This window comes from Pterocles gutturalis, unplaced genomic scaffold (genome assembly GCF_000699245.1).
Source record: "Pterocles gutturalis isolate BGI_N339 unplaced genomic scaffold, ASM69924v1 scaffold18165, whole genome shotgun sequence".
In the NCBI taxonomy this organism is placed as follows: Eukaryota; Metazoa; Chordata; class Aves; order Pterocliformes; family Pteroclidae; genus Pterocles; species Pterocles gutturalis.
Genome location: NW_010138660.1, coordinates 16,124 through 40,211, shown reverse-complemented (window position 1 = coordinate 40,211; position 24,088 = coordinate 16,124). Strand labels below are relative to the sequence as shown.

The 24,088-nt window shown below is 43.8% G+C and overlaps 1 protein-coding gene across 1 annotated transcript; it reads left to right on the top strand.

Annotated features, from left to right (window-relative positions):
* Positions 1 to 959: 959 nt before the first annotated feature.
* On the top strand, positions 960 to 23,843 carry LOC104468832 (proteasome-associated protein ECM29 homolog; the record flags this gene model as incomplete). Its single annotated transcript, XM_010083084.1, has 24 exons — positions 960 to 1,014; positions 1,869 to 1,983; positions 2,913 to 2,978; positions 3,231 to 3,348; positions 5,263 to 5,430; positions 6,315 to 6,394; positions 7,169 to 7,274; positions 8,554 to 8,601; positions 9,606 to 9,727; positions 10,820 to 10,970; positions 11,972 to 12,037; positions 15,349 to 15,438; positions 15,943 to 16,009; positions 16,748 to 16,839; positions 16,939 to 17,005; positions 17,235 to 17,426; positions 18,382 to 18,590; positions 19,076 to 19,119; positions 19,705 to 19,897; positions 20,526 to 20,670; positions 21,301 to 21,406; positions 21,564 to 21,652; positions 22,808 to 22,879; positions 23,704 to 23,843. Coding segments are annotated over 24 exons (2,601 nt in total), but the record flags the coding sequence as incomplete, so codon positions are not given.
* Positions 23,844 to 24,088: the final 245 nt, after the last annotated feature.

The window sequence follows — 24,088 nt, the reverse complement described above, 5'->3', positions numbered from 1 at the left end:
CCTGGAGAAGAGTAGGCTCTGGGGGGACATCACAGCGGCCTTCCAGTACCTGAAGGGAGTCTGGAGGAAAGCTGGGGAGGGACTTTTTACAGCGGCATGTAGTGACAGCATGAGGGGTAATGAACTTGAACTGGAAGAGGGCAGATTTAGACTAGATATTAGGAAGACATTCTTTACTATGAGGGTGGTGAGGCACTGGAACAGGTTGCCCAGAGAAGTTGTGGATGCCCCATCCCTGGAGGTGTTCCAGGCCAGGTTGGATGAGGCTTTGAGCAACCTGGTCTAGTGGGAGATGTCCCTGCCGGTGGAAGGGGGTTTGGAGCTAGACAATCTCTGAGGTCCCTTCCAGCCGAAACCATTCTATGGTTCTGTGGAAGGTCATATATAAGAACTTAATAAAGCATTCCCAACCAAAATGCCCTCTCTCTGCGTAAGGTACTACAGACTGTGATGAGACCATGTAACCACTGTGTGCTCTTCAGGTAATGATAAAGAGCTTTGGGACATCAGGTGCTTTGCAAATGTGAGCTGTTCTTATGTAACACCTTGCCACAGATTACACTCCTCTAAACAATGCACCTTGTGGGGGGTGGCAAAATCCACTAGTTTGGGGATTAAGAAGAGACATCCTCACACAGAGGATAGCTCCATCTGGCTGCAAGCCAGATTTATGATGCATTATTGCCATGTGTTAGACAAGGAAAATAAAATATGTGGCTTACTAATGGCATGGTAGCTGTAAAAAGGTGCTGGACAAATATCTGTTATTTTCTGTGAATGACAGTCAGGTTCCTGCTTACCTGCCTGGAAAGGAGGGCAGTTCTTATCGTAGGTGTAGCTCATATAGGCAACTCCATTGAGGCAGTAGCCTGTGTTTACCTGTTAGGAACATGCCTTGAGACCAGACAAAGGATCCAAAACCTGAGATAAAAATTATGTCCTTTTTTCTCATCTAACAGTCTCATCTCAAGGATATTCAAGGTGCACTTGTTTCAATTCTGTCAGATAGTGATGGTAAGTACTATCACATCTTAATAGTTTTGTCTTTTGGTGGGCTTTTAACAGAATGGAGGGAATCTTCCAACAGGCAGAAAGTCACCTACACCCTCTCTGTCAGTCAGCATTAAAAGATAACTAGAAACATTCCATTTCTGACTTTTAACAGAATGGAGGGAATCTTCCAACAGGCAGAAAGTCACCTACACCCTCTCTGTCAGTCAGCATTAAAAGATAACTGTAGAAACATTCAATTTCTGACATAATAGGAATGATTTATTTCTAGGCATTGCACAGCTCTTTTCCGTGCTTTGCTAACCAAGCACAAATTTTTTCTGCAGTTGCTCCTTCAGACTGTAACAACAGAAACTGTTCAGTGTTGCTATTTCTGCTCTGTGTTGGACAGCAGGATGCATATCACAGAGTTCTGCACGGACTGGAACTCTACGGTGTCTCTAAGCTAGCAGATTTTGGCCTATAGCTCTACCCATGGCAGCTAGCAGAAAGGGTGTATCCAGCAGCCTATCCAAAGAGAGTATTACCATTAACTTAGCTGGTCTTCAGGGGCAGCAGCATGTCGGAATACTTACGACTCTTGGAACTCTCCCTACTGTTTCAAAACCTGCAGAGACAATGTTAACATGAAGATGTCACCTGATTTGGTGGGGGGGGGGGTATGCCTTCAGAACAAATTGCTGTTTCAGAATCCAAAGCTTGTGTCTTGCCAGACTACACCTGCTCTAAAATGGAGAGCTACGAACTGCAGCACAGAGTTCCATTTGCTAGATCATGATTTTGATTGAATCTTGTTTTTTAAATTTATGTATTACGTGATTACATGCTTATCTTTACTTTTGTTAAATCTCTTGCAGAGCTTAGTCAAGATGTTGCTTCAAAAGGTCTTGGGCTTGTATATGAACTAGGAAGTGAACAAGATCAGCAAGAGCTAGTCACCACACTTGTTGATACCCTTATGACTGGGAAAAGGTACAGTAGGCTCAGAACATAGTGAGGGAGTACGCTAAGCTATATGTCTGATGGGAATAAAAATGTACCTCTCTTGTGTGTGGAAAGAGATGTGTTGCATATATTTCCAATGGGTCAAACTGGGACGTTTCTTAATTCAGGTTGGAGTTTGTTGTAACTGAAATTGTTCTGGTTTGAAACAAAGTTTCAAAATAATTATTCAGTGCTGATTCAAGCAGTTCAAATCAGTTGGGGTTTGGTTAGATTTCTTACTTGCTATGCTGTGTAATTGCAGAGGACAATAACCTCTTGCAGCAACTCAGAACAGTGTCAGTGTTGCAGAAGTGGGGACTTGCTTGTGCCTGAAATGTACCTTTTTCTGAGAAAGTGTTAATGGTCACTTGTCAGCTTTAGTGCAAAAAATAGTGATCTTAAAGGACTCCTGGCTAATAATAATTTCAATCAGTGCTGGAAATGCTCTTTAGCAGCCTACTCCTGCCTAACGGGCTATCGGTGTGGCCACTGTGAATGACAAAAACCTAGGCTGGGAGTTGTGGGCATCCAGCGTTGGTAAACAGGAAGATATTAGATGACTGGAAATTGCATTTTTTTCATTTTGAGGTGGAGATTTGCTGTCCATTGTGTCTTGTGGCTTGTGTCTGGACAGAAATAAAAAACCGTAATTCAGTGTTTTGACCTTTTACCTTCTGACTGCACAGAAAAACCCTCACTTTCTGCAGCGTCTGCATAATGTTGGACATGACACAGGTTAATGAGGTTCTTTGCTGTGTGTGTGGCTTTGCACACCTGTATGTTTTTTGTGTGATTGGAACTGAAAGAATGGGAAAGTGCTGAGTTAATAAAGCAAAACAAATTAACTTGTTCCAGAGCGTACAGTCCATTCAAGGCTAGAGTTTGGTAAAGCTAATACTGGACCTCTTTTCTACCAGAGCCAAACATGAGATGACTGGAGAAACTGTGGTGTTTCAGGGTGGCCTGAGCAAAACCCCAGATGGGTAAGTTTAGTTACGGGCTCAATGACAGACACACAATCAGTGCTGAAACAGTATTCCCTTGCTTACAAATCTGCTGCCTGAGCTTTTTGTTCCTTCTTGTTCTCTAAGTTACCATATGTATTTTCTTGTAGTACAGATAGGGTATTCGCTTCTCTCTGTCAGCTTTAGGCTGTGATTTGGCTATAGCTGTAGCTATTATGGCATTTGTGTAGCTGAAAATAGTGACACTGATTTCCCTTCTGCTTTCCAAAGTCAAGGTCTGTCTACCTACAAGGAGCTTTGTTCACTTGCTAGTGATCTAAATCAACCAGACCTGGTGTACAAATTCATGAATCTGGCCAACCATCATGCCATGTGGAATTCTCGGAAGGTAATTTGCTGATTTCATACTGCTTCCGTTCCCACTGCGAACACTGGGAACAAAAACTGCGTATCTCTAGCTCTGGTCATATAATCTATAGGTAACTGCATGTGGGGGCCATTTGTTGATGCTTTGGTGTCAAGTCCAATGAAAATTTACCAGGCTGTGAAGCAAATTCAGGATTATGTGAAATTCTTAAAGCAAAACATTGGTATAATACAGTTCATATCATCCTCCATTCCTTTCTCAATCAACTGTGATCCTTTTCTTTTACTTTTGAGTGTGCTTAGGGGCCAGGTCTTGATGTGGTCAAACAGTGAAATAATATTTTCAAAAGTGGATGAATTTTCAGATGCCAGAGAAAGTGACCTTGGTTATGTAAAAAGGCAGAGCAAAAAGTATTCAGCAACAGGTTGCTAAAAAGCCATTGGACAGTGCACCAGTTCAATCACTGTTGTCAAAAGTATCCTTTTTTTTAACTCCAGTCTTGATATTTTAAAGCTACTGGAACCGTTAGCAAAGAGAAAATTCTATTGGATCAACTTGCTGCAAAAAAAATGTAGCATCATAAACTTTAAGATTTAAGTATACATTTCAGAGCTTTAACTTGGGGATTTTTTCAGTGGCTTTACAGAATCTTGGAAGAACTTGTTTTGTCCCTGCGAGTGGGCAGAGCACATTTCATGTGCTTTCATGCAGAAGACCCAGGTGGCTTCACCTTCCGTATTGCACCTTTTGTGCTCTTTCCTGCTCACTATCTAAGGTTTTGAGTTTCTGACCACACCACTTAGTGCAAAAAACAAGCCCCGGCATTAACTTTCATCCAGAGTTTGACAAGTCAGCATGTCCCTCAAGACTTCCCTCTCTTTGTACTGAGACTTCAGAAGCGCAGGAGCGTAGTTATGTTCCTGACCCTTGTGGAACTTCATCAGCCAGGATGAATTAAGAAAATCCACTCAGCAACTGTAGGCTGAGCTTTGGCATTTGAGGAAGTTGCAGAATCATTTAAGTTGAAGGGGATATCTGGAAGTCTGTGCTCTAAACCTCCACACAAGAGCTAGGCAGAGCAAAGCCCCTGTTTAGGGCCTTGCAGATGATGCCTCCCTTTTCCTTATACTTTCTGCAGCCTCTTGATCCTAACAACACTGGTCCTGAGAGTTTGTATTTATTATTCTTCCCTTTCTAAACTAACCCAGGCAGCAGATAATGTCCTTCAAAATCCCTAGGAGGGGTTTTGAGTAGCAGCTTTTGACACTGTGAATCAGGAGACATGAATAGAAGCAGTCACTGCACTGCCTGTATTGAGCAATTTTTTTGGGGCTGTCCTGCCAAACCCCATAGGACTTAATGGGTGAGCAGCAGTTCCACTGTGTTAGAATTGACAGTGGAATTGAGAGTGTTGGAGAAAGAATAGAACATGAAAGAATACTTGAGTTTAAAGTAAATATGGACAGATGCAAAGTTATGATCCCCAGAAATTTCAGGTTGTAGAGCTAAGGTAGACTTGTTGTATTTTTAGTTTTTCAATTCCTATGTTATTCTGTGCAGCAGAGTTGTAGGGAGGCAGTGGCCCACCCTCACCGGTTTTTCTGAGAAAGAATCTGTTGGAAGAACATACTCAAATCTTCACAGTTTTAATTCTCCATCACCACTTTCCCAAATGGGATCAATTGGTATCTTGAAATGAAGGTTGGAGAGAAGGAAGTTTTGGAGTAGTATGTTGTCTGCTGGTGATTGTATGCTTGAGATCATTGTGGTACTGTAGCACTGATGGGGCAGCTAATTCTGGTACCATTCTAGTCCTTTTGATTTGGTCTGTCTCTAAACTGTGTCAGTCCACTTTGCCACTGACTGTGGTGTTTCCAGGAACACTGAGTGAATGAGCAGATTGTTTCAACAAATATTCTTTTGTCATAATTTCAGGGAGCAGCTTTTGGTTTCAACGTGATAGCTGCCAAGGCTGGAGAGCAGCTGGCTCTATTTTTGCCTCAGCTTCTTCCCCGGCTCTACCGTTACCAGTTTGACCCCAACCTGGGCATTCGACAGGCAATGACCAGCATTTGGAATGCCTTGGTCACTGACAAGTCAATGGTGAGTGAGCAGCAAAGTGAATAGTGGTGGGTTTGCTGCTAGCCAGCAGTATCTCAGAGATCCTCATGGGACAGTTGCATCTTGTGAAAGGAGGGGCTGTGCAGAAAGGGGTGAGGTCCTACAGAGAAAGTGGTGCTTGAACGCGTGGATGAGCTGGAGGATGCACAGAGGTTTTGCACTGCCTCTTATATGTGAAAGAATATCGCAAACCTTGTTCATGCATCCAGCATTAAACTCTATTACTTACTTAAAGTGGGGTCTTTCCACACTTTGATATTGCTTTGATAATGCTTGTGAGAAGCTCTTCAGGAATCCTTATAGCCTAAGATGCCTTTCCTAGAGCAAGAACATTTAAATATGGTTCCTTAGTTTTTAAGTGGGAGGAGGCCCATGGGAAGAAGCTGTTCCATCAGTTTGGGGGTAATTGCTCCCAGACAAGTTTCAGGAATATGTGATTTTCATGAGATGCCCTTGCTCTGTCTCTGAAAGGTCTGGAACTGGGTTTGCAAATCTTTTCTCCTAGCAAAGCTGATCTTAGTGTGAAGTCATTCACTCTGATCCCTCATCAAAGCACAAGTGCTTCTCCTGTCAATACATGTTTGATGCTGCTTCTAAATAGCTCAGTTGATAAAAGACTTGAGGGACTTTCCTCTTTTCTTGTCATGTCTGTCACAGCATTAAACTTTGAAGCAGTGCAGAGAAGGGCATGTCTAAAGCAAAGTTGGAGTAAGTTTGCGCAGGGTCAGCTCTAGTAAGCATTAGTTCATCTGCTGTGGCTGAAAGCAGGTTGTATTGTCCAAAAGGCCTTTTTTTTTTTTTCAGAGTACAGGACAAGGATACATGGCCCATGCTTGTTTCATGATTTTTCCTTTTTTTCATAATAGGTTGATAAGTACATGAAGGAAATTCTTGAGGATTTGATCAGTAACCTAACCAGCAGTCTGTGGAGGATCAGAGAATCCAGGTATTGCTAGGAAAAGTAAAAGATTTTTCTTTGAACTTTCTTCTTTCATCTTCTTCACCATGAACTTGTTAACCTGAAGAAGTTGAGGGGGGGAAGAGGATATGTCCTTTCATCAGGATAGAGCCCAGTCTTGTAGTCTACACTTGGAGTGTAATACACAATCTTGAAGCTATTTGCATCATTGAGCCTGAAGTTTTTTATTGCATGTAGCTTGAGCGTGATACTAAAGAACATTGTCTGAAGGAGGATTTTTCTGATCACAAAGTTCTTGCCTATCCTTGGACCTGAAATATTGCTTAATGTTAGAAGATCTTGGCAGTCTGGCTATATACGTACTTGGCAGCAGAATGCCAGTCAGTATAGCATTTTTAATAAGCTGCTTTTTGTTTATAATGGTTTGTAGTTACGCTGTATTGAAAACTTCAATTTTAATTTCAATTCCAGACTTTAGACCATGTTATTTTGTTCTTATCCTACATTTAGAGAAAATAAATCTGAAACAATTCTGTAAGTGGAATGTTTACAATAATAATTTTCACCACAGCAGCCATTCTCACTTCCTGTCACCTGTTTCAGATTTCACCTGACTGGTTGAACATTTTTTTCTCTGCTAAAGGAGACGTTCTTATGACAGAGTAGATTTAGGGTTTGGGGAAAATAAGGAATGTGAAACAGTTCTCAGTTTTTGTAACCATTTACTTATAAACGTATCTGTATATACACCTATTTCAAATAAGTACACCATGTGATGGAAATAAAATTCCTTCTTTGCAGCTGTCTGGCGCTGAATGACTTACTAAGAGGAAGACCTTTGGATGACATTATAGACAAGCTTCCAGAGATCTGGGAAATCCTATTCAGAGTGCAAGATGACATTAAGGTAATGGAACTGATAAATGAGCAGGAATCTTCAACAGAAAGTACAGTGATCAAGCTCTAAGATGTTTAAAGAGACATCCTGTGAGAATTCAAATTGAAGCCGTTGGGAGTTTTGGGTATTAAGCAGACTGGAAGTTCAGGCCCCTTGCAGTTAAAATTTCCATGCCACTTTGGAAAGTCTTTGTGTATGTTTCTCATGTTTTTGAGTGTTGGTTTTAATTCCTACTGTGCTTATTCTTGATGGTTCATAATTTTTCCTGGGTATAAAAGAATTCCTACCTACTTGCTTAACTCTTGAGTATAGAAACACTTATTTTGGGCTGCTTGTGTGCTTAAATGACTTGCACGTATAAAGTCAGAGTCCTTGGGTCCTTCCAGGCTTGAGCTGTATTCTCTCTGGATCCAGACTCCTCTGCTCAAGCTTAAGCAAGGCTGAGATGATTTCCAAAGTGTGCTGTGTACCAGGAAGTTCCTTCCATACTAGTAAATTTAGTATGTTCAGAAATGTTCCTAGGCACTGAAACCAACTGAGCAGTTTTGCCTCAGTGCTAATGAGCTGTATTAGCCTCTAAAATAGGGCAGCTGCCTGCAAACTGCCTTTTGGGAAGGGTCTAATTTCTTCCTGTATTTTACCTGGAAATGGTTTGGGAAGGTCTACTTGTGGTAGGCCAGATTTTTTCCAACAGTGTCCTAATACTTTACCAGTCCATGCGATTGTGTTTCATCACCCAGGAATATTGCTAGATACTGCTTAATTCATCAATACAAGAAAAGTTAAAGAGTGTAGTTGGTGGTGGTGACACATGCCACCAGAGCTGCTCTAATTTTACTTTTTGCTTTTGGTCCATCTTTCTCTAGTCCTGGACACTCAGTTAAGCATCACTAAGCAACAGACATTATGTTGAGGAGGGAGTAAATTATGATAAATGAACTATATACTTCTTTTTGCAGTAGAAGATTCCACTGGGTTTTTGGGGTTTGGTTTTGGGGTTTATTGTTTGTTTGTTTTGAAAAAGACAAGCAGTAAAATAATATTACAGAGACTAATGTAAACAGAAGCACAGAGTACCTGGTGGTGTCAGGCAGGATTGTTAATTTACTTGTCATTGAGCAGAATCAGATACTCAGATGGACAAAGCCAAAATTTCTCTGAAAGATATTGTATTAAGTATTAGCCATGAATATAGCCTTGTATATAGCCTACATACTTATCAATTAATATGAATCATTCTACAGAAGGTTTAAAAATAATAACAATGGATTGTTGACTTCTTTTCTAGGAAACTGTGCGAAAGGCAGCAGAACTAGCCCTGAAAACTTTAAGCAAGGTAAAACTCTGTTCATCATTTGCACGTGGAGATGTGTATGATTTTGATGTCAGGTGATCATTCACTATCATATCAGCAGGAGTGACCTGTTTACCCCAGACTCTTGTCTCGAAAAGATCTCTTGTATGAAGTACAGTTATAATGAACAGCCCCCTAGGAACCAGTCATAATAAGCTCGACCACATGCTCTTCTGTACTTTTGTTGATGCTTCTTGAGGATAATATGATGTTAAGTTATATGCAACCAAAGGAGGGCTGTGATGAACTGGATTTTTTTGTCCCTCTAATGTCCTATTTTTCCCCACTTGGGAGTGGGATTTAAAGAACTTCCTGTAACTTTGGCAGTTGACCAAGCCCAACTGATCTAGTTGACCAGGCCCAGTGGAACCTCACTGGTGTGAAACAAAGTGATGTAGTCTGGACTTCACTCGCTAGTGCTGTTCCTGACCCAAGATCTTTTGGGTGTGGTACACATATCAATATTTTTTCGGTATTCCTCTATAATAAAGTCATATTGATGAAAATAGAAATGGATCTTAAGAGCTGTGTTTGAAATCACAACCTTCACAATGCATGCAGCATGACATTTCAATCGCACACGTAGTGATCTGATGCCAAAATGTTGTTACAATTGCAGAATCTGTTCTGATGTGGAACTTGCTGCTCTGCCTTGTGGAATGATTGAATCCCTGTGGCTGAGATAGGCTGTCCTCACCTAAGAGGTCATTTGGTCCATCTCTTCATGCAGATGTAGACCAAGGCCTGCTAGGTTCCAAATTGCCTTTTCTGGAAGCTGACCATGGCTGAAACTCCTTTTAGCGATGTGGCTTAGGGCTTAAGTACCTCCTGGAGAGGGGATGAAGGTATAACAGAGCCTGGGTCTAGCTGTGAGCAGTTGCTCTAGTTGCTATTGGCTTCTTTTGTCTGACAGAGAAGGTGCTTTAATGTAATCTTAGCAGGACGCTTGTATGCGCTTGCAACACTGATTTTTCACTCGTCCCCAGGTTTGTGTGAAAATGTGTGATCCCTCTAAAGGAGCAGCTGGTCAGAAGATGATAGCTGTACTGCTCCCTTGCCTCCTAGACAAAGGAATAGTAAGCACAGTTGCTGAAGTCCGATCTCTCAGGTTAGTTTTGCACCATGTAAGTTCCCTGGAGGTCTGGTCACGATTTGTCCCAAAGAGACCCAGCTTATTCACCTGAAGTGCAGAATGTTGTGTTTGAAGTGATAAGTTTCTCCCCAGAACAGCTTTCCTGCTAAGTCCCTTTCTCACCGAGCTCAAACAGCAGTCCAAGGAACTCTGCCTATCTCTTGGGAATTTCTGGCCCCTCCGCAAGTTCCCAGCAGGAGGTTCGTTTCTCTCTCTACAACTGGCAAGCTGAGCTGCAAGCAATTTACTGTGCTTGAAGCTGTCCTTCAGGATTGGCCTCTCTTCTGCTTGTATACAAAAAAATCCCACAGTAGTTCTTGAAACAGCCAGGTCTTATTTCACGACTTGTTGTGAGTAATGACATTTCACATCCCAGAAGTGTCTGCTGCATTTGGTCACACTGTTCAAATACATTTTATGTCGTGTAACGGTTTGATAACCCTTGATAGGTATGGACTTCATCTACTTGTCACTTTGTAACCTTGTGTATTCCTTCACTTGCTTTAAGGACAGAAAAGCTGTAAAATTCAGACCTGGAGTGTAGCTGGTCTTTGCAAAAATTATTTTCTTTTATTGAACATGATTATCCAGGAAGATTAGAAAGCTCCTAACAAATTAGAGTGAATATTACTTGAATTTTTTCATCCCTTTTGAAGATGTGAAAACCCTTTGTCAAAATGCAGCTTGAGACATATGGTCAGTCTGAAACTGACAAGTGGGATTTGAACAGGTCATTGTAATTTGGTTGTTTTTGGGGCAGAGACAGTGGATATCTCTGGGGTGACTTTGCCCAGAGCTTCTTTAAAACATGAAGATGTGTTATTTCTTCCTACATCTGTCGGTAGCACTGTCTCTTTGCCCATTGCAATTTCTCTGCAAAGCATAGCATCAGTTGGAAGCTCAGGGCTTAAGCAGAAAAATACACAGATTTTTATTTGCAGGTAGATTTATATTGGTGTATCTGAGATTTGGATAGGCCTTTTTGTTGGTACTGGTTAGAGTAGACCAGACAGGTTTTTCAGCTAAGTCTGTATTTCTCTGTTGACCTTCCTTTTGATCTTTTTCCAGCATTAATACTCTTGTGAAGATCAGTAAAAGTGCTGGATCTATGCTGAAACCTCATGCACCAAAACTTATCCCAGCCCTGCTGGAATCCTTGAGTGTGCTGGAGCCTCAAGTCCTCAATTATTTGAGTCTTTGTGCAACAGATCAGGAGAAAGTAAGTGCAATTATAATGGAAAGGTATCAACAGAACAGAGACAAAGATTTAAGCTTTGTTCAGTAAGCAGAAAAAATAGCAGATTTGGTTGAGAGGTGTTCAAAGGTGCAAAGAGAAATAGCTAATAAGTTACTAAAAAGATTTTGGTCATTAGAATATGGCTGGGTAAATTTGGGGTTTTTTTTTGAAGGTTTGGGATTTTTTTTGTTCACTAGACTGCCACATTTCAGAGCGTGAAGAACAATCTTAATAAGAACTGTTGTTAAATGTCACTTCAGCTCCATGTGCAACTACAAAACAGGTGAAGAGAGAGTCTGTAGTAATTATCTGGAATGCACCAGTACTGTCAAACTTTGCTGCTGTTTTTCCCAGGGGATTAACTGTAGGACTTCTTATAAATTAACAGGTGTGCCATAACACTATGGGCTGAAGGTGAATGTTGTCAGCACTGTATGTCCTTTAATCTCTCTACAAGAACCATATTGATCAGTGGCAGTCTTCTGGGAAAGGGCCTGGAACACACTGTTCGGAAGCAAATTTAGCTAATTTCATGTTGGGGAGGGGAAGGGGTCAAACTCTGCCCTTTCCAAACAAGAAAGGAGTGAACAATAGATCAGAGTGGGATTTTTTCTCTTTTCCTGCCTTGCCTGCTTTTCCTGCCTTGCCTGCCTTTCCTTCTCTTTTTCCTTCCTTCCTTCTCTTTTTCCTTCCTTCCTTCTCTTTTTCCTTCTCTTCCCTTTTTTTTGGTGTTGTTTGTTTATTTGTTCCCATGATGTCCGGAGCACATGGTGTAGCCCCTGTACTGCAGCTAGAACGTCTATGTGGCTCTGAAAGGGAGACATTCATAGTCTGTAGACATAATTGCTTTCCATCTGTATGCATCTGAAATGGATCTTAGTTTGAGTTCATGAGGTAGTGAGCTATAGCTGATGTTGCCCTTTCCACTGTTTTTATGTTGAGTTTACTTACACTTGGTTGTGGTTTTTTCCTCTTTTTTTCAGACTGCAATGGATAGTGCCAGACTTAGTGCTGTCAAGTCATCTCCCATGATGGAAACCATTAACATGGTAAGTACTTGATTCAGAAGGGTTCCAGTGTAAGGTATGTTGAAGGAGAAGAATAGGAGTTAAAGTGTGAGCTTTATAGAATACCTTTTCAGTGCTCATTTTATTATCGCATCTCCACATGGATGTCTGTCCACCTTCTTTTTCATGTACTGACTTCTCTCCTCCTATTTCCACAGCTTGCTCCTCATATCAGTTGTAAATAACCTTGGCTCTGTTTGGAGTCAGAGGGATTGTTTCTGCCCCTGAAGACTTGCCTAGTTTGATGAAGAGAAGCATTTTTCAAGTGCTTTTCTTTGGATGGGTGCTGGTTCTGGATTATGCTAAACTACCATTTCTCTTCATAGAATCGTAGAATTGTTGGGGTTGGAAGGGACCTTAGAGGTCATCTAGTTCCAACCCCCCTGCTGTGGGCAGAGACACCTCCCACTAGACCAGGTTGCTCAAAGCCTCATCCATCCTGGCCTGGAACACCTCCAGGGATGGGGCATCCACAACTTCTCTGGGCAACCTGTTCCAGTGCCTCACCACCCTCATAGTAAAGAATGTCTTCCTAATATCTAGTCTAAATCTGCCCTCTTCCAGTTCAAGTTCATTACCCCTCATGCTGTCACTACATGCCGCTGTAAAAAGTCCCTCCCCAACTTTCCTCCAGACTCCCTTCAGGTACTGGAAGGCTTATGTGGTGTCCCCCCAGAGCCTACTCTTCTCCAGGCTGAACAACCCCAACTCTCTCAGCCTGTCCTCATAGGAGAGGTGCTCCAGCCGTGTGATCATCTTTGTGGCTCTCCTCTGGACCCGTTCCCACAGCTCGACGTCCTTCTTGTGTTGGGGGCCCAGACCTGGACGCAGTACTCCAGGTGGGGCCTCATGAGAGCAGAGTAGAGGGGCAGAATCACCTCCCTCGACCTGCTGGCCATGCTGTTCTTGATGAAGCCCAGGATCTGGTTGGCCTTTTGGGCCGTGAGTGCATACTGCCATTCCACGTTCAGTTTTTCATCTACTGACACCCCCAAGTCATTCTTCTTAGGGCTGCACTCAAGACATTCTCTGCCCAGCCTGTCTTTATGCTTGGGATTGCCTCGACCCATGTGCAGGACCTTGGATTTGGCTTTGTTGAACTTCATGAGGTTGGCATCGGCCCACCTCTCAAGCCTGTCCAGGTCCCTCTGGATGATATCCCCTCCCTCTAGCACGTTGATTGCACGACATAGCTTGGTGTTGTCTGCAAACTTGCTGAGGGTGCACTCGATCCCACTGTCTATGTCGCCAGCAAAGACATTAAATAGCACTGGTCCCAGTACCAGTCCCTGAGGAGTGTCACTCGTCGTTGGTCTCCATTCGGACATTGAGCTGTTGACCGCAACTCTCTGCAGCCATCCAACCAATTCCTTATCCAGTGGGTGGTCCATCCATCAAATCCATATTTTTCCAATTTCGCCACCAGAATGTCATGCGGGACAGTGTCAAACACTTTGCAGTAGTCCAGGTCGATGACATCAGTTGCTCTTCCTTTGTCCACTGATGCCATCACTCCATCATAAAAGGCCACCAGGTTGGTTAGGCATGATTTGCCCTTGGTGAAGCCATGGTGCTTGCCAGTCACCCCTCCTTCATTTTCCATGTGCCTTAGTAGAGCCTTCAGGAGGATCTGCTCCATGATCTTGCCAGGCACAGAGGTGAGACTGGTTGACCTGTACTTCCCTGGATCATCTTTTTTACCCTTCCTGAAAATGGAGGTTATGTTTCCCATTTTCCAGTCAGTGGGAACATCACCAGACTGCCATGACCATTTCTTCAGCTCTGGCGCACAATCAACTTCTCACCTGGACCTTCAACTGATGATAGTCCATGCTCTTAAGGCACAAGTGCTGTCCAATCCTTGCCTCATGGTGCCTTAGGTATCCCTACCTGGGCCTTGCCAGTGCTTTGTTGGTGGAGATATTTAGTGAAAATGCTGATATCACTGAAAGCACTGTCAGCAGCTCATCTTTGGCACCATCGTTTCATGCTGCTGCAGGAGGAGTGTTTGTGTACAGGACACTGTGCAGTAGGGTCTGTCTTGGAAGAGCTCCCTGCCCTCTGTAGCAGCCTGTCCCTTCCAAAGAAAAGACCCCTTTTTTCTGCTCAGGCACTGCACACAACCAGGGTCGTGCAAGCAGGCAGGGTGTGTCAGCACTGAGCAAGTTTTAGAAGAAGCATAGCCACCAGAGCTGTTTGTAGTTTTCTGTGCTTATGGAGAAAACAACAGCAAGCCCTCCTGTCCGTAACAGCATGTGGAGCTGCATTTTGGTGTCAGGTGGAGTGCTCTCTATAAATAGTGTGTAAAGCGGCTGGTGATGAAAGGCTTCATGTGAAAGTGCACTCTTTGCCACTCAGCAGGATGCAGCAGCTGCTGCTGCCCCTCCTGCAGGCCATGCCTGTCCCGTGCCAGCCCTGCGGGGTGGTTGTGCTGCCCTGACCAATGCTTGGGATTTCCTAGGGGAGGGGAGAGATAGTATGGCTTCCCTGGAGCAGTGTGAAGATGTCCTGGTTTATGAGAAACCTTCTCTCTATTCCCCTGTATTCTGGGGCTGGCTGCGAGATTGTATCCTTGGATGGGATATAATGGATTATACCTTTCACCATGCCAGTGCAGGAGGGGGAAATGACAGCAGATCTGACCTCTGAAACTGAGAGGGTTGCCTTCAGTTAGTATGTTGTCCTTGAATATTCTGGAGGGTGAATCTCCCTGTGCAGACAGAGTGCCACACAGAGCGCTAGAAACACGAGGCTTTCTGTTTTGCCCAGTGGCATTTTAGGCATAGGAGATTAGGAGAGATAGCAATATCATCCTTCTTGTACCTTCATGTCATTTATTCCACTTGTTTTGCTTGACCTGTTTAAAAACTGTCTTGTCTAGTTTCATTCCATTGTCTACTTTGGATATGTTATTGCTTCAGGGTTTCGGACAGCTGGGTGAATGTTGGGTTTTGTCCTAAGATACACGCACCTTTGCATCCCTTTCCCTCCCCAGGAGTTCTTGCTAGTCTTTTACTTGCACCTTTCTAAACAGTTGGAGTGCAGGAGTACATCAGTTCCAACGAATGATAATTATAGCAGGGGCAGCTCATCATAGAAGTGGGACAAGAGAATCTTGATGTGGTGGAAGGCACTTTCTGGTTCCCTCTTCCCACTGTGCAGCAAACTCTCACAATTCAGCTGAAGACTAGCCTGCAGAACTGCGTGAATTCGCTGCAACCAGTTTAAGTCTGCCATCATTAACTTTCTTTTTTCTTTCTTTTTCCCCTCCCCTGTCTCTTGTCTTTTTCTAGAGCTTGCAATATTTGGATGTGTCCGTCCTGGGTGAGCTGGTTCCTCAGCTGTGTGAACTGATCAAAAGTGGAGTAGGCCTTGGCACAAAGGTATGTCTGTGATTTTAGTACTTCATTTGAAATGGAGAAGGGAACACTGCGCAGCGTCAACGTAAATACTGTTGACTTTTAAAGTGGTAGCTTGGACTCATTCATACTGGAGTCATTTTACACCTGAGTGTCAATCCATCTACGTCACTTGTGATATTCTGAATGTGTGCTGCTTTAACCTCCCTTGGGCTACGTGTCTGCTGTGCTCTGTGATGCCTGAGTGCAAAAGGCTGTCCTTGATATCTGTAAATCTTTCAGGACCATCTGTCCTGAGTGTGGGTAAAAAAAGTGTAACTTTTTCACTTCCTAATTCAATTGTTGTCATTCATTTGTCATGAGCTGTTCTTCTGCTTCTGTCCTTGGCTCCTGGCTTATCAAGGCAGAGGTTCCATGGGCCTAGATCATGTCAGATAAGTGCATATAGCACTGCAGCAAGTATTAGCAGTAATAACCAGGGACTAATATTGTTTAATCTTGCCTTTGTCTTCCCTTGCAATCTTCCAGGGAGGCTGTGCCAGTGTAATTGTGTCATTAACCACACAGTGTCCTCAGGACTTAACACCTTATTCAGGTAAGGTTTGTTTCTAGTGTCAGGTTTTAAAGGTGCTTTTCGTCACTGTTCTGTAGGTAGTATTTCCTCCTCATTAGCCCTTGATTTTATCACAAGAGTGATGATTGTATGTGTATTTTCCTCAGAGACCTGTTTGAAGTTGCCTTGTGCATATGAGACTGGCATGCTGGGGTTAGGTCCTGGGGATGTTAAGTACCTCACCAAATTGGAAGTAGAAGAGGAAGGAGTTGAAGGAATTCGCTAGTGCCCAACAGGAACAGACAGAAATATCTCTGGACTTTCGTGGACCAGGCTAACAATGCCTGTGTTGGTGCAGTGCTGTCAATAAGCACTTGTTCCTTCAACTTGAGCTATGGGAGGACCATAAACAGAGACTTTGCTTCATTGGGTCTTAGTCTTCTCTTTACAACTTATTGTGATTTGGTAGTAGAAAGGTCACCTTTCTGTTGGAAAATAGAAATAAAGCTGTAAGCATGATTAGCTGGGGTGCTCATGTACAGAAACGTTATCAGTCAAGGTGTGAAGGCTGAGGCTGGCAAAACACTAGCTTCTGCTGAGCCTTGCTGTGTTATGCTGTGCACTTGTTTAAGCATAAGGACCAGACAGACCTATAATGCCAGAAACATGCAGTGAAGAAAAATGTAAATTCAGACAATCTCGTGAAATGCAGGCTACATTAATTCTTGCTACAGCAATAAAACCGTGATACTTCTGATAAAGTGAAGTCTCTTCCAACAGGCAAACTTATGAGTGCTTTACTTAGTGGTCTGACTGATCGCAACAGCGTGGTACAGAAGTCTTTTGCCTTTGCTATGGGGCATCTAGTCCGGGTGAGTTGAGGTTTGAGATAATTTTGGGTTTTATTTTGCCTTTTTCTTGGTGGCTTTTTCTGAAGTGTTTGAGTGATTTGTGTCTTGCTCCTGTTACAGACTTCCCGGGACACTAGTACTGAGAAGCTGCTGCACAAACTGAGCAGTTGGTACATGGAGAAAGAAGGTATGTGGCTTTTGGGGTGTTCAGTTACAGAATACAGTGCAGAAAAAGTTCCTGGTGATAGCAAAAGCTGGTAAAGAGACATTTCTGTATTGTGATGCTGGGTTACACTGGCTGAATAATTCCCATGCGTCATTATACAATACTGTGCATTCCTCTGCTTCCCAAGAGGCAGACCAAGCCGTTAAAGGTTGCTTCCCAGTTGTGACATGTGATTATTTTGCTCCTTCAGAGCCAGTTTACAGAACAGGCTGTGCTTTAACTGTGCATGCAATGGGACGCTACAGTCCAGATGTAGTGAAGAACCATGCCAAACATGTGCTGCCATTGGCTTTTCTTGGCATGCATGAAGTTCCCAATGAAGAGAAAGGAGAGAAAGAGAATTCTACTCTGTGGACTGAAGTTTGGCAGGAAAATGTACCTGGTAAGTTGTGTTAAGAGTGGTAGAAGCTTTCTGGGAAGCATGGGGCAGGAAATATCATGCTTTCTGGAAATCTGTTTTGGAAATACCGAGTTCTCATCGTAAGAGATTTAGGAAGCTTGTTTCCATTTTCTTCCTTCCTAAAGATGTCCTGAATGAGTTTCAACAGATTAGCTTCTCCGTGGCTATTTAAAATAATTCCATAGATGTTGATCACTGAGAATACACAGACACAGTCAGGAAAAGTATTTTAAGATTGTGAGGCACTGAACGCCACTGTAACATGACCCTGATCGTGGTGCAGATAGCTGGACATCTTTGGAAATTTTAATGCCAGCCTTTAAGGGCTGCTGCACACTCTGAAGTTACAGGGGACTTTGGCCTGTAACCATGTCTGGGGTTGGAGATCTCTCTGGTGATGCCTGTGGTTTTAACTTCAATTAACAAATCTGTGCTATAGAAGGGCTATTTTGCTGTGGTTTCTGTCTGTAGGGGAAGATCTTGGATGCATGGTGAAATAGTTTTGCTGGCTCTTTCTCTGACCTGATTTCGGATCTGGTCCCTCAGTCACCAGATTACTTTTCTGCAGTTTGGGAAAGGAGCTGCAAAAAAGGTTTTCCAGTGACCTGTTCTTGCGGAAAAAAAAAAAAAAAAATTATATTCCTTAGAAACAGGCCAACAAAATGTCTACTGTCTGCCATATGGAAGCACTGACATGAGCTATTTGTCTAGGTATATGCTAAAGATTTTCTTTGGCAGCACTTAGAAAACAGAATCCATCTTCAATCAGCCTGGAAGGAATTTTTCACCCCTTTGCCTGATGTAGACCATGCTGATATATTTCCTGGGCAAAAAAAGAGATAAATCTTTAACTGCTTTTTTTTTTTTAAATTTAAATAAGATCAGTTTTTTGTTTGTTTTGTGGCAAAATGACAGTGTTCCTCTGTTTGACATGCAGGTACTCAGGGTGGCATCAGGCTGTATATGCAGGAGTTGATAACCATTACCCAGAAGGCTCTGCAGTCCCAGTCCTGGAAAATGAAAGCCCAGGGAGCAGCTGCCATGGCATCAATTGCCAAACAGACAGGCTCCCTTGTGCCACCACATCTGGGAATAGTGCTCTCTGCACTGCTGCAAGGCTTGCCAGGAAGAACCTGGACTGGGAAGGTAAAAAAGGAACTGGCACCTCATGGATCGCTGTGAGCACCAGCATGCAACCTGCGAGTGAGGAAATGCAACGTTCAGTGCTGCAGAGCAGGATGTGTAGGAACTCTGGCTTAGGGAGTCTGCCTTTTGCCCTGCATTTAGCAGATACCAAAATGACAGGGAAGATAAGTAGGTGAAGTTCAGATTGCTGTAGGAGTTGGACTACTTCCACTGCACCGTATTCTAGCCGTGAGGGGTACTGGCTTGTGCTCAGAGGCGCTGCAAGGCCCGTTTCCACTACCAGTTCAGTGCAGATGGAAAGCTAAGTCCTCTGCAGCCTTTACAGCAGCAGTAGCAGGAGCCAGACATTGCTTCTCTAGGCTAGTATCATAGGTGTATTTCCCCACTACGTCTTGCAGCAGAGTACAAAGTTTTCCCCTGTATGGCAGGACCGTGCCATTTGGCTGTGTAGCATTTCTCAGTGGTATCTGTTTTACTTGTTGCAGGAGGAGCTGTTAAAGGCCATTGCCAGTGTCGTCTCTGCATGCAGGTAAGTGTCTTGAAAGAGGTGGTACCCTGAGGATCTGGGATCTCAAAATGGAGGTTGTTGAGTATTGTTGCCTGTCTGGTGCTAAGGAGACTCGAGAAAGTTGTGATCTCCCATTAGCATGTGAGGAGTCTCTCTCTACTCTGTTTGTCAATGTGTGGTCCTACAGAGCTGGGAGGGACAAGTGATGCTTCAGAGGGGTCTCCAGAGGTAAATGTTTGATTTAGGGCAAGGAAGAGGATGTTGAGAGGCCAGAATTGCTAGGAAGAAAGAAGAGACTAAGGAAAACGATGGACACCTTAAAGGGGAAAGAGAGGAGGAGGCAGAAAGAGAGTGAGGGGGGTGAAGTGCATTCACCTCCCTCACTTTTCTTCCTTCATTGGAAGCATATGAGGAAAAACAGGAAAGAAAAATGGGGAGAACAGACAGGGTAACACTGAAGAAGAGCACCAGAGTGTAACTTCAATTGCAACTGTTAGTAGGCAACCCTGTGCCTGGACACAGGAATTGCCTCCTATCTCTGGGAAGAGTCGTGTTTGGGAAGGGATTAATGTGGGTCTGATTGTTTCTGTGTGCCTTGTGTTTCAGTGCAGAGCTGCAGCAATCAGTGCCTGGCCAGCCCACTGTCAATGATATTGTCCAGGCTGTCCTGAAAGAATGTCGGAAAGAGAACCTGAAGTATAAGATGGTGGCACTGCGCTGTGTGGCCGGGGTGCTCCAGGCAACAAAGGAAGACCGGTTCCAGGAGCTGGCAGATATTGTCTTTCCCATGATAAAGAAGGTGACAGTTCAGCTTCTTGAATTTTCCTTCTTTGAAAACAAAACACCCAAGTGGTGACAGTCCGGCTGATGCTGTTACGTACACACCAGGCTTCTGCCCACAAGGCTGCTGATGTGACGAACACCCCACACTCAGCCAAATCCTTGGTGGCACTGAGTACCAGACTGTGGGTGAGCCCTGGGGCAGGTTACATCTGTGCTGCCCAAATTCTGAATTAACTCAACTGTTCTGTAGGCGTAGTCCTTCCTGTGGTGTCCAGTGCTGCCCCAATACAGCATTAAAAGTTAATTCCTGGCTGTTCTGCAGGCAGCAAGAGACTCCTAGGAAGCTGTGTGGAGTGCTTGTGTTCAGTATTTGCAGTGCTTCACACCTCTGCAAGTTGGACTCGTGTAGCGCAGGGCAATGTTTGGGTGCAAGGCCATGGAGCCTGCTGTGCACTTCTGTAGGCTCCCAGTAGCGCCAGAGCTACCAGTGGCCACGGGGGCTTGTGCTCTGTCTATATGGAGGCACTGACTGGGTACAAGGACTGGTGTGCGCCCACTGCAAGGGAAGACTGAATTGCACTGAAGTGTGTGCTTAGCTGCACTCATCCCCTGTCCATCATACCTTCCCTCCATGGCCTCCACAGAACTCTCTTGAGAGCATGGGCATGGGTTTACCAAAGCATGACGAAGAGGACGAAGATATGAGGGAGAAAGAGATGCAGATGGAGTCCCTGATCTGCGCCTTTGAGACCCTAGGCAAAGCCTGGCCAAGGAGCCCGGAGACACAGCGTAAGTCAGCTGATGGTGTGCACAGCAAACTTTCTCCGCTCAAACTCTTCCCTCTTAAAATGAAAAGGTGGAGGAGGGAGGGACCTGGAGATCACGTGAAGAGTGAGGAGGCTTTTGAGGGAGGTGCAGGATCCTGCTGCCTGCAGCTTGCAAGATCTTCAGTGAGAAGGCTGCCCCAACAGCTTTCCACAGAATAGCCCATCCCTTGGTGAAATTCCTTTACTGTTGTCTTAAATACACTTCACCAAACTGTGTGGAGACATGCAGGATGCCTGAGGTGGCTTGCCTAATCAGAAGCAGCTTAGTTCTGCTGCACATTTACATTTGCATCAAAGCTGATACAAGGTGGAGGAACTGGCTATATATTAAAAAAAAAACAAAACAGGTTACCTTTATTAGCATGCCAGAATGTGTAATGGAGCTGTTTATCTTCCAGTGTTTGTTTATGAGAGTGTTGATGTGGTGAAGATTTTCAGAGCCACTTGTTACAGGATGTTGACTTGGTCATATGCAGCGACTAGCTTGATGTCACTGGGAGAGGAGCACAGGAAACACCTGGGAGACAGAGCAGGAAGTGTTTCCTTCTGTCTTTTCCTGTGGTAACGCTGTAACATCCTTATTTTTCTGTAGGTTGCTATCGCCAAGAGTTTTGCAAGTTAATGTGTGACCGTCTGAAGCTCAGCACATGGAAAGTGCAGCTTGGAGTGCTGCAAGCCATGAATGCCTACTTTCAAGGGTAATTCTGCTTTCTACAGTCCACTTCGATGATGTTTCTTTGTTGCTTGAAACCGTGAAGATGAAATTGAGGATGAACCTGGACTCTAGGGAGGAGGTTGAGCAGACTTCTGTCCCAATGACGCGGGGTGTCTGACAAGTGTTTTTGCATTTGACAGGCTAATGCTGTTTGATGAGGAGCACTCAGACCCTGTGGCTTTAACAGAAATACTATTGGAAACCTGTTCATCTATCACCCATTCTTTAGGTAAATAGACTTTTCCCAGTTTGTGACCGATGACGAATTGCTTGTTAACACATTCCTCCTCTGAGGGCTGGCTGGTAGAGGGAGTGCAGAATAAGGTGTCAGAGATGACATTTTGCCCGTCCTTGTACCTCACTGTGATAATTCTGATGTTGCAGTAGCTGTTCAAGACAGTACTATGCAGGGTGTTGTGCACAGGGAAGCAAATTACTCTGGTGCAAGAGAGCTTTGAAGGGGAAGGAAGAAGCAGGCAGCAGACTCACTGCAAGGAGCTGAAATCAGAAACGTAGTAATTTACTCCATGCAGAAGATGGGCCCCATCTAGCCAAGCTGTTATTGATTTAATGAAACACACATTTTTCTCCTCCACAGTTGGAGAGACACAAAATTTTCTCAGACAGCCAGTGCATGAAGCTCCAAGGCTTTGAGTTTGTGCTCTCCCTGGGTAGAGCGCCCATGGGGATATAAGTGCTACCTATGAAATTTTGACAGTCATGGGGCTGTTCTTTACTTTGGTAGTGTTCCCACTTGTCCTGTGTCTGTAACAGTGCCCCAAGTCTCCTCACACCTGCATGTGCCTCTTGTTTCTGGTATGCCTAAAGGCAGCACCTACTTTAGAGCTACCTACCAATCCAGAGACTCCTTTGGGGAAAGTTCCTTTTAACTGTCAGTCTTCCTGGAATGGGTCTTTAACAAGATTCTAGCTGAGGAGACCAAATAACTTTTTGTGAAAAGCTTGTGCTTGATGGCATAGGGTTTATGTGCCCTCACTGAGGGTACTTGTACAAATTGGAATGGTTTATAGCCATTACAACTCACCAAACAAACATATATTATGCAACAGAAGTTGTCTGTGATCACATTGCAGCTGTGCCAGCATTGTTCCCTTTCAGCATGTATAAGGAAGAGTAGCACTGCGATAATAGCAGAGGCAGTGCATAGGGTTTAGTTGACTTGTCAACCTCTAGTTGGTCACTTTCTGCCGTTGAAATGTGTCCAATTGTGGAGCACTGCAGACTACCAGAACAAATGAGCTCAGGGAGCTGTGCTAGCAAAAGTGGTCTAGAGACCATAGTGGTGGCTGCCCTTTGTACAGTTAGTGTGCCTGTGGTTCTCAATGTGGTTGTGGCTTTTTTCTTTGTTTTTTAAATCCTTTAGAAAACAAAAGCTACACGTCCATAAGAACAGAAGCTTTGTCTGTGATACAACTGCTGCTCACCAAACTGCAAGGTGAGAGTTTTTGCTTGCCACCTGGGAGAGCCACTGTTTGCTAAAGAAGATACCTGGCTCTGTGGCCTGGAACCCTGGAGAGATGTCATTACCTTCTGCCTGCAGCACTGGGTGATTTTGGGGCAGTTGGGACTTGGAGTTCTGTGCTTGGTGACTTGGGAAACTTGGAGAGGGCTTGAAGTAACTGTGGATGAAGTGAAGGTCTAAAGTACTGTTGGATACTCCTTGGGTGAGGACCATGTCTAGCAAGGAGGCTCTCAGGTAGACCACACAGGACTGAGTGTGGAGTTAGATTCTGCATTAGAGGGGAGAACTCCTGTTTGTGCAGAAGAGTAATTTGTACCCTTTCAGTGCCAGGTTTAGTTCCTCTTTGTTAATTTAGAATTTAAGCCTTGCATAATTTACTTCAGATAATGAGTCTACTTAGGTCACATGGTCATGCGTGTCTGCAGTTGTTCTTTAGCAAATGTCTCCTTTGGCTTTCTGTTATGCACTTTGTGTTTCCTTTATTCTAGCAAAAATCTTCTTACATTACATGAAGCAACTGTGAAGTGGGAAACATTTGGTTCCTCCGGCCCTTCTTGCACACGTTGCAGGCCTAGACAATCCAGCCTGGTCTAAACAGGCATGACTCCCTGTGCAGGAGGCAGCACATGCACCTGAGTGTCCAGCTGAATTTGTCTCCTCCTGGAAGAGCAGTACAGACTGCGAGTGAAATGTTGATGCAGTCGCTCTTACAGCCTGTCTGGGGATGGAGGTGGTCTTTTGGGGTTTTTGGCATTCTGGTATTCATGTCCACTGTCTGTCTGTCTTTATCTACACAGAAGCCCAACAGTGGGAAGGCCTAACACGGGAAAGCAGAGAGCACCTCATTCGTTCGTTGTCTACAATGGCATCAGATAGCAGACCCGAGCTACAAGAGAAGGCATTTATATTGAAGAAAACACTTGAAAATCTTGACTAAGTTGTAAAACACAAAGTGCCATGTAAAACAAAAACAAGAATGTGCAGTGGTCTGAAAACCAAGTGGGAAAACAAAGATTACTCTGTAGCATGCATCATTCCTGGCCAAAATAAAAAATGCCTTAAATTCTTTTCCCCGTTAATGTTATTTTTACTCTTTTAAGCTGATGGTTAGTAGTTATTTATCAGTTAATATCTCTAACAATCTGCCCTAGAATGTTTAGAAGTGTGCAACATAAAAAATGT